Genomic DNA, 10673 nt, shown 5'->3' on the forward strand with positions numbered 1-10673 from the left:
AGCAAAATAGGCAGGGCCGGTCCTACCAATTGCGGGGTCCTAACGTAAGGGATTGCTTTTGATTAGTCTCTTCACTGACAGCTCCATCAATTCCTTAATGTTGTTCTACCATCGCTATTATTACATTTATGATATATACAGGGCCGGATTTAAGGGAGGGCAAACGGGCTACAGCCCCGGGACACCACAAGAAAGGGGCCTCCACAAAAGAGATAATGTTTTTTTTTCGCATTTTTAAGGCTGGCAAAAAAGTTGTGATTAAGAAGTGTGCGCTTGTAGCATGCTCGGAATAAGTAAACATAGCTTCGGATTTACCAAGGGCCTTACCCTCCAAAAAACTAAAAAAATAAACACTTTTTTAAACTAGTATAAGCATATTAAATATATATATTAAAAAAAAAAGAAGAATGAGATAAGATTAACAAGAACTCTATTTCTTTTAAAATATAGCATGCTTTTAACTTTTAGATATAAGTATTTTCATTCATAAGTGCATCTTTATTAAAGATTTATTTATTAAATTGTAGGGGCCTCCACATAGTTAAATCTGGCCCTGGACATATTTGTAAAAAAAACTTCTGAATCCGTTTTTATTTCTTTTCTTTTCATAAAATGTTTTGTAATGATTTTACAAAGAGCGATTATGAATTAAAATACTGAAGTCATTAACATCTACTGCGATGGTGTATCTACGATTACGTAATCAGTTCGTGTGTATGTGTCAACCGGTGTCAACACAAGATGTAATAAGCAAGCACGGCCTGTGCTCTGATTAACCAAAAAAAAAAAGACCCTATTTGGACAATGCGATCCTATACCAATTATGGTCAATGAAGACGCCCCTATCTTCTCAGAAAGGGGCCCACAGACCAGCCAATGGTAATTAAGCATATCTGCAATTTGAGAATACAGCCACATTAATTTTTTGTAGATAAAAAAAAATGTGGCATGATGGGAATGAACGTGTTTTCTACTTGCGTTTTGTTTCAACACGCGCGACATCTAGCGTTATCAGCCCGCCCTCCCCCCGCCCCCTCTAGACAACACAGGGAGAAGTATAACCGAGACTATTAGGAGGACCGGACACTCTCACAGTCACTCGTCACCCAGACACTCTCAGCGCTGCTCTCTTCTCTAAGTGAATAACTTTTCAAACCAAAAAAAAAAAAACAACTTTTTAAGCGAAACAAACATGTGTGACGACGATGTTGCCGCTTTGGTAGTGGACAACGGGTCCGGTATGTGCAAGGCCGGTTTCGCCGGGGATGATGCCCCCAGGGCAGTTTTTCCTTCCATCGTTGGAAGACCCCGCCATCAGGTTTGTAGGAACCTATTTCTCATTGCCTGTGATTTTTATATAAATATTTTTAGAGTATCGTTAGAAATGTCAAAATCATTGACAACTATTGCATGAACACTGATCTATATCATAACTTTAAAAAATTATATTATGAGATAAAACTTACACCCCTTTTGTAATAGGAATTATTTAATGATCTCCCTTTATGAACTAAGCTCATTGCGGTGAACGGATGACTGATTTTTTTTCCCATAAAGGGCAATATAGGCCCTACACTTCGCTAAATTATTGATTACATTATCACTACAGGAATTATCATTCTTGACATTTGGATCATATTTTTCTAAATAAATACTTTTTTTTTTGTATTTTGGGGCAAGTACTCTTTCATTTCCTTTTTATTGGTCCTAAAAGTATAACTGAAAATGGAAAGAAAAAACAACAACATCCCCCCCCCCAAAAAAAAAATTAATGTAAAAGATTATTTTTGCACCTTGAATGAATCTCATGATTTAATTATTAAATTAATTGTATACAGGAATCTACCAGATTAAAACATTTTAGTTTATCTGGTCCATTGCCCCTGTATAACCATATTTGATGCATTGCATAAATATACTTGCTCGTACACAATACTTAATATAGGTCTAAATCTCTTTGCATAGAAACGTTAACATACTGTCAGTATGTATCATTACGTAGTCTCAATTAATGTTAATTAGCTGCGAGCCATTAGGCCTACATTAGACTCGAGTGTGTATTGGTTACAGTAGGCTCTTAAAAACATAATTTTGACCTGCAGGCGCTTCCAAAGTCTATGAAAACGAGTTTGTGTTATAATTACTTTTGGGTCCATTTTCTCTATGGTGTCTATTGTATAAATTTAAACCTGACCTTCAATGAAGATATTCAGGATGAGTTCAGTCTTAGTATAGGTCAATAGGAATCAAAATGAATATTATTATTCATAGACCTAATCAGACGTTTTATGTAAAGAAATATAAATATATAAGATTTTACATTGCTACATGCCAACATATGTAGCCTTAATAATGCACATACATAGATTTAATATTGTATGTATATTGGGTCTATGTCACTGTTGTGATGTTCACAGATGTACTAATTATCCTTCAAATATACACATTTCTTTTGTTCCATTGGGACAAAAGGAATGTTTAGCTGACTGATTATTCAATTTCACAATCGTTTCCTGCTATCTTTCGAGTCTCATTACAGTAAAAGGCCCGTCCATTTCTTGACACAGTCCTTCTCTCTTCCTTTTCTCCCTGGTTCTGTTCCCTGTAGGATGGTCTTTTGCTAGTCACCGTTGAGAAGATTGCCATTAAGATGTGTTTAATTATCTCACATGAACAATCATATTCACCAATGAGTGTCGTTTTCAACACTCAACGGCAGTGGTTCCCAAACTTTTTCCTTAACGGAACACTTGGCACATTCTGAATATTTAGCGGAACACCTTGCTATTTTTTAGGGAGATTTATTCAAATGGTGGCCTACTAATTAATCCAGTAGTTCGTGGAACAACTATACAGTCCTCACGAAACACTAGGGTTCCGCGGAACACAGTTTAGGAATCACTGTTCTATGACGTCATCTTTCATATGCATCGTCACATTGATGTCCACACCGCGCCGCACCATCAGAGAAAAAGCTACATAAAGGCGTGCAACTAAGGTGGGCAGTTTATACATTCAGTCAAAGACTGAAGTCGCAATCACGATCGTTTTGTGAATGTCGTAAAACCAGAACAACAATACACAAGTAAGGAAAAGGAATTCGAGATTGAATACATTAAAATGTAAACATGTTTCATAAAATGTTTCGGATGTTCCTTCAGAGTTATAGATAATTTACTTCCTAGCTCAAACCTCCCGCAGGACGACGGGAGATGGCAGCGGGCAGGGTATGATACCGGGATCATCGAGACGACCGAACGACTGTCCAGCGCGCATACCGCACGACCAGGCATCCGTCAGATTTTACAGGGGTTCTCAACCTGTGGGTCGCGACCCCCCTTGGGGGTCGATTGACCATTTGCCAGGGGTCGCCTAAGACCATCGAAAATATGGATTATTATTGCCTACTCTTCTATTGCTGTATGTGTGTGTCGGCTGGCTGGGGGGTCGCGGCAGAGTGGGGGATTCTAAAAAGGGGTCGCCGAGCTTAAAAGGTTGAGAACCGCTGCATCAGAAGGATATACCAACTTTTTTTTTTGTTTTAAATCTAGTTTCAATTCAAAATACTGGGTTAATTTACGGTTTCATAAAATGCAGTTACCTATTAATGATAGACCCTATCAGATAAAGCCGCTATCACACCAGAGGTGTGCTTACATTCTGTGCTAAGGCGATAAGTCTTAGGGATGATGATAGTATGTCGGCTGTGTCTAGGGGGCGTAACACCATCGGTATTTTTTTTATCACGTTTGGTCAACACTAGACTTAGTCAAAGCTTATCAAAGAGGCTAAAAAAACGTGGACTGGATTACATACGTTTTTTTTTAACTTCTTAGTACGCGAACGTGATAAGTCTCATAGATCTAACCACTATTAGTCAAATCACACAAAAAGAGACTCCAGGACTAGATGAAAATAATCATAAATCAACTATAATAGGCTATATAAAACACTGACTGAACCATAACTCATGACAAAGAATAAAATAAAACCCCTCAAACACAAGGATAAAAAAAAGTTTCTTACTTTGGCCTAAGATATATAATTTATATTTTTTTTAAAGGATCTTTACATTGTTCTCTGCTATATCACCGAATCTGTAGCTCATTATACTACCTACTTGTCTCTCCATCCGCCCCATACTTCCGAACCGTAGGTCCTGGGTTCGAATCTTGGTGAAGACGGGTTTTTAATTTCAGGATCTTTAGGGTTGTCTCTGGCCACAGGACACCCTGATTAACCGTGGGCCATAGAAACAGATGACCTTAGATCGGAAGGTCTGAAAGGGAACTTTACTTTTTAACCCCATATTTATCTTCTTATCTTATCATTTACATAATGATACGTGTGCTGTTTAGAAAATGGTAGAACCTTCGCCAAAGGTTTCAAAATTAGAGGATACTCATTTTCATTTATCTATTTTATAAAATATTTTTATAGTGCTATCTTACCCTGCAAAGGAACGAAAAACGCCCTCCTTTTTACAAAGCTTATATCAAATTACAATGGTACACATTTTTTACACGTTGATTCATTTCTCACACATCCATTCTCTGTCGTAATTAATTAAAGGGCCTTTTATCTTATCTTATATTATACATAAGAAGATGATCACGTCCTAAGAATGTTCCTAGGTCAACCTAGTCATGCGTGTTAACCAATGACTTATATTCTGCCAAGTCATTTGGTTTTCCTGGCTAGCTCAGGCAACCCATTCCATGCTCTAATAGCACTAGGGATGAAGAAGCATTTGAACAAATTTGTCCTAGCATATGGGACGAGGAATGTGCCTTTATCTTTGTGTCTTTCTGGGTATTTTATTAGATTTCAAGATTATGTCTCAGTATTCTATGTATATTTGCTACTTTACTTTTAAGTCCTGAGCCAATTACAAATGTGGAGTCGTAGCTTTTGTTTCAATATACACAGATACGTACACGTATAATACTAAATATGGTCTAGTAAATCCCCCCCCCCACCTCCTTTAGGTGACCACTTAAGGTACATGTCTACCATAAGAGTAAAAATCCACAAAAATTGATAAAAAGTGTTTTTTTTAAGTCTATTGTGTTAAGTATAGTTTGTACATTACTAAAAAAAAATATTTTTTTAAAAAATGCTAATTAGGTATCCAATATGGCCGCAGTAAAGGTAAAATTTAGTAGTTTTGTGCCGCAAAATAAGTTATTTATATATTAATGTATTGTCATCAAACTTTGCACACTTGTAGAACTCAGGCCACCAAAGGGAATGAACCTAAAAGTATTATGCTACCTCTTAAAATAAAAAAAATACAATTTTTCAAATTTTGACCCTAAAAATGTGGATTTTTTCACCGTTTTCATCAAATTCAAAGGTGCGGGTCCCACTGCTGTCGCATAGGTTGCAGTTGCCTAAGGCCGACCCTGCAAAATAGCGGCGTATGCTACGCCGTGGGTCGACTAGTTTAACTATATTTATGATTACTGAAGGATTAATTTCTTTTGTCAGTATGAGAAAAAAAATTAATTACCAGACTGATTGGTTAATGTTTTTTAATTGATTCGTGTCTGTTTTATTCCAATAAATATTTGTCCAAAGTTTCAACTTGATCGAGAATGGGTGTGGGAGAAATGAACTTTTTTACCAGACAGACTGAGTTAATATAAGCTTTGTAAAACTAATTTTGACACACCATAGCACTCGCGTCTGAATGGACCTCATTCACCAATCGTAAACAAACAACATTTAGCCACGTGGTGATCTATCTCTTCTATATAATTTACGATCTCATGTTTGATTCATGATGGTTGTCACGTGACAGTTTTTTTCATTGTTTTATCTATAAGATCACGTGACTAAATGTTGTTTGTTTACGATTGGTGAATGAGGTCCATTGTTTCTCCATTTTCGTGGTCATGAGGCTAAGTGCGCATGAACTTGGGTTGGCTTGGCTACCTAGAAGGGGGGGGGGGGCTCGAGGTTCGACACCCGACTCGGGCAGAGTTGTGTTAACTGAGCGCCTAAAGGCAGCACGGAAAACCAACTCTTAGATACCCCCTCCCCCCACTGGTCCACAAATGAGATTGGACCAAAAAGAGCTCTGAGCATGCTATAAGCATGAAAGTAGCGCTATATAAAAGTTATAATATATATTTTCAGGGTGTCATGGTTGGCATGGGTCAGAAGGACAGCTACGTGGGTGATGAGGCCCAGTCCAAGAGAGGCATCCTGACCCTCAAGTACCCCATCGAGCACGGCATCGTCACCAACTGGGACGACATGGAGAAGATCTGGCACCACACCTTCTACAACGAGCTCAGAGTGGCCCCCGAGGAGCACCCCGTCCTCCTGACAGAGGCCCCACTCAACCCCAAAGCAAACAGGTAGGTTGCTTGGTATCCATATACATGTAACGACACCCCCCTTTTACCAGCTATGTATAAGACGCATGCTGCCAATCAGTGGTTGCTATGAAGCATTTTCGTGGGAGAGCCGATTAAGAAATTTGAATTAAGTCGTAATTCTCAGTTTCTATATTTATTGTGTTCATATGAATCAATTATTAAGTTTTATTATTTTTTTTAAAGCTTTGTGTTTACTTTAAATATGATAAACTTTGAATAGGCCTAATTAATGAAGCAACATCACAACACAAGGAAATCATAACATAATGAACTCATACATCATTCTATAACAATATCATAACATAACAATGTCATAACATAGCAATATTATAAAATAACAATATCATAACATAGCAATATTATATAATAACAATATCATAACATAGCAATATTATAAAATAACAATATCATAACGAATGTAAAACATTTCCGAAGCTCATTTTATCATTTTTTGTTTTACAGAGAAAAAATGACCCAGATTATGTTTGAGACTTTCAATTGCCCAGCTATGTATGTCTCTATCCAGGCCGTGTTGTCACTGTACGCTTCTGGCAGAACAACAGGTAATTAGCAACGTAAATGGCAATCAACGATATCATCAATTAAACACCATGTCATCCGTTTGGACCTCTATAGTCTTCTGTCTTAGTGTGTAGTCTGGAAGCTGGGGGCTGGGAGGGGTAGAAGCAGGGCTTTTGTTTTTGTGACGGTACGCACCGTTACGGCTACCGGCACCTTTTTGAATATGGTGGGAAAAATTAGTACTTTTCTTGTATTTTAAAAACGTATATGATTAATTTATTCGTAGTTAAAAGTTAGGCATTCAATCACTGAGTACTGGCAACTAATCACTGAGTACCGGCATTCAATCACTGAGTACCGGCAACTAATCACTGAGTACCGGCAACTAATCACTGAGTACCGGCACCTAATCACTGAGTACCGGCAACTAATCACTGAGTACCGGCAACTAATCACTGAGTACCGGCAACTAATCACTGAGTACCGGCAACTAATCACTGAGTACCGGCAACTAATCACTGAGTACCGGCAACTAATCACTGAGTACCGGCAACTAATCACTGAGTACCGGCACCTAATCACTGAGTACCGGCACCTAATCACTGAGTACCGGCAACTAATCACTGAGTACCGGCAACTAATCACTGAGTACCGGCACCTAATCACTGAGTACCGGCACCTAATCACTGAGTACCGGCAACTAATCACTGAGTACCGGCACCTAATCACTGAGTACCGGCACCTAATCACTGAGTACCGGCAACTAATCACTGAGTACCGGCAACTAATCACTGAGTACCGGCACCTAATCACTGAGTACCGGCAACTAATCACTGAGTACCGGCAACTAATCACTGAGTACCGGCAACTAATCACTGAGTACCGGCAACTAATCACTGAGTACCGGCAACTAATCACTGAGTACCGGCAACTAATCACTGAGTACCGGCAACTAATCACTGAGTACCGGCACCTAATCACTGAGTACCGGCAACTAATCACTGAGTACCGGCAACTAATCACTGAGTACCGGCAACTAATCACTGAGTACCGGCAACTAATCACTGAGTACCGGCACCTAATCACTGAGTACCGGCACCTAATCACTGAGTACCGGCAACTAATCACTGAGTACCGGCAACTAATCACTGAGTACCGGCACCTAATCACTGAGTACCGGCAACTAATCACTGAGTACCGGCAACTAATCACTGAGTACCGGCAACTAATCACTGAGTACCGGCACCTAATCACTGAGTACCGGCACCTAATCACTGAGTACCGGCACCTAATCACTGAGTACCGGCAACTAATCACTGAGTACCGGCAACTAATCACTGAGTACCGGCAACTAATCACTGAGTACCGGCAACTAATCACTGAGTACCGGCAACTAATCACTGAGTACCGGCAACTAATCACTGAGTACCGGCACCTAATCACTGAGTACCGGCAACTAATCACTGAGTACCGGCAACTAATCACTGAGTACCGGCAACTAATCACTGAGTACCGGCAACTAATCACTGAGTACCGGCACCTAATCACTGAGTACCGGCACCTAATCACTGAGTACCGGCAACTAATCACTGAGTACCGGCAACTAATCACTGAGTACCGGCACCTAATCACTGAGTACCGGCACCTAATCACTGAGTACCGGCAACTAATCACTGAGTACCGGCACCTAATCACTGAGTACCGGCAACTAATCACTGAGTACCGGCACCTAATCACTGAGTACCGGCACCTAATCACTGAGTACCGGCAACTAATCACTGAGTACCGGCAACTAATCACTGAGTACCGGCACCTAATCACTGAGTACCGGCAACTAATCACTGAGTACCGGCACCTACTGGGTAGAAGTAACCCTTCCTTCGTGTTATCTACGAGACAAGCGAAATGAAATAAAAGTTAACCTCTCAATAACAGAGAAGTTATTTCCCTTCTTCAATACAAAACAAATATAACTAATTACCAATAATTAGCTGACTAATTAGTTATTTTTTTTAATTGACTCATGTTTTTTGTTAGGGACACTAAATAATTGTTTATACACGTTGCTTATTCCACACTAATTCTCTGATCAAGTGGAAACTTCGCACAATTATTCATTGGCATAGACAAGACATGAATCAATAAAGAATTTAACCAATTATTCAATTAATTCCTGGTAATTAATTATTATGTTTGACACCTACAAGGGGAATGAATCATTCATTATTCACATATACGGCTAAATCTGTAGGTTTCGTCCCCTTAGATAAGTGTACACATCATTTCTCTCACGCCCATTCTCGGATCAAGTTAAAACTTTTAATAAATTTTTTATTGTACCCAACAAAGAACGAATCTAGAATTAACCAATTAGTAAATTAATAGCTGGTAATTAATTATTTTGTTGGTATCATAAATGTCATTATCATTGGAGTTTTTATTTTCTTAATTTCGCTGAAGAAATGTCTAGATGTAGTTATTATTATTATTTTTTTGTGTGTGTGACTATCAAATTATACTGTAACAATGACTATCTCGTCCATCAGGTATTGTGCTGGACTCCGGTGACGGTGTCTCCCACACTGTACCTATCTACGAAGGCTATGCTCTTCCCCATGCTATCATGAGACTGGACTTGGCCGGACGTGACCTCACAGACTACCTGATGAAGATCCTGACAGAGAGGGGCTACACTTTCACGACCACAGCCGAAAGAGAGATCGTGCGTGACATCAAGGAGAAGCTCTGCTACGTAGCCCTCGACTTCGAAAACGAGATGCAGACCGCTTCAGCCTCCTCCTCTCTCGAGAAGAGCTACGAGCTGCCTGACGGCCAGGTCATCACCATCGGCAACGAGCGCTTCAGGTGCCCGGAGGCTCTCTTCCAGCCCAACTTCCTGGGCATGGAAACCGTGGGCATCCACGAGACCACTTACAACTCCATCATGAAGTGCGATGTGGACATTCGCAAGGACCTCTACGCCAACATCGTGTTGTCTGGCGGCACCACCATGTACCCCGGCATCGCCGACAGGATGCAGAAAGAGATAACCTCACTTGCCCCAAGCACCATGAAGATCAAGGTGATTGCTCCCCCTGAGAGGAAATACTCTGTCTGGATTGGTGGCTCCATCTTGGCCTCGTTGTCCACATTCCAACAGATGTGGATCTCCAAACAAGAATACGATGAGTCTGGACCATCAATTGTACACAGAAAATGCTTTTAAATGAATCAATATTTCGACAAGCTTTAATAAGATTGAAAAATACATAATTAGCTCAGTTTTGATAACAGTATTGGTCAAAATAATACCAATTAAAAAATATTATTTTTTTATTCAAGGCCTGTAAACGCAACAATCTTTTAACAACAAATTATATTACCAATTATATTTTTAGCGAGTTATTCCAACTATCCAAAATAATGTTACAGTTCTCTCTTTTTCTTCTCAAACTTTAAAAGTTACAAATTATTAAAGTCTTCTAAATTTGTGTACCGGTATCTTCTTTTTTTTTTAAGTAACGTCTGTAATATATAAGATAAGATATAGTTTAGGTTAGTGTGAATAAATAACATGTGTACTAATACAAAAAATTGCTTGAATTAAGTAATCTTGGTGAAAGTTATGAACCATGATTAAACAAGTTGGAACATTGTAAAAAATTGTTACATTATGATATTTATTTATGTGAATGTCTGAGTCATTGTCCAGATTTTTTTACAACGAAAACTAAATACATTTTAAAAAATATAACCAAATGTGTT

At 39.0% G+C, this 10673-nt stretch overlaps 1 protein-coding gene across 1 annotated transcript; it reads left to right on the forward strand.

Annotated features, from left to right (window-relative positions):
- The first annotated feature begins 1054 nt into the window (after positions 1-1054).
- LOC106058895 (actin, adductor muscle-like) lies at positions 1055-10571 on the forward strand. The gene is made up of 4 exons (XM_013216412.2): positions 1055-1318; positions 6142-6365; positions 6849-6949; positions 9455-10571. The coding sequence occupies exons 1-4, from the start codon at positions 1193-1195 to the stop codon at positions 10132-10134; spliced, it is 1131 nt and encodes a 376-aa protein (XP_013071866.1). The 5' UTR covers positions 1055-1192; the 3' UTR covers positions 10135-10571.
- The last annotated feature ends 102 nt before the right edge of the window (positions 10572-10673 follow it).

This window comes from Biomphalaria glabrata, chromosome 5 (genome assembly GCF_947242115.1).
Source record: "Biomphalaria glabrata chromosome 5, xgBioGlab47.1, whole genome shotgun sequence".
In the NCBI taxonomy this organism is placed as follows: domain Eukaryota; kingdom Metazoa; phylum Mollusca; class Gastropoda; family Planorbidae; genus Biomphalaria; species Biomphalaria glabrata.

Bases quoted from the DNA above. Each gene is read 5' to 3' on its own strand.
- LOC106058895 (XM_013216412.2), top strand. From the start codon at position 1,193: ATGTGTGACGACGATGTTGCCGCTTTGGTAGTGGACAACGGGTCCGGT. The intron at 6,366-6,848 runs GTAGGTTGCTTG...TTTGTTTTACAG, and splicing joins CTCAACCCCAAAGCAAACAG to AGAAAAAATGACCCAGATTA. The intron at 6,950-9,454 runs GTAATTAGCAAC...CTCGTCCATCAG, and splicing joins CGCTTCTGGCAGAACAACAG to GTATTGTGCTGGACTCCGGT.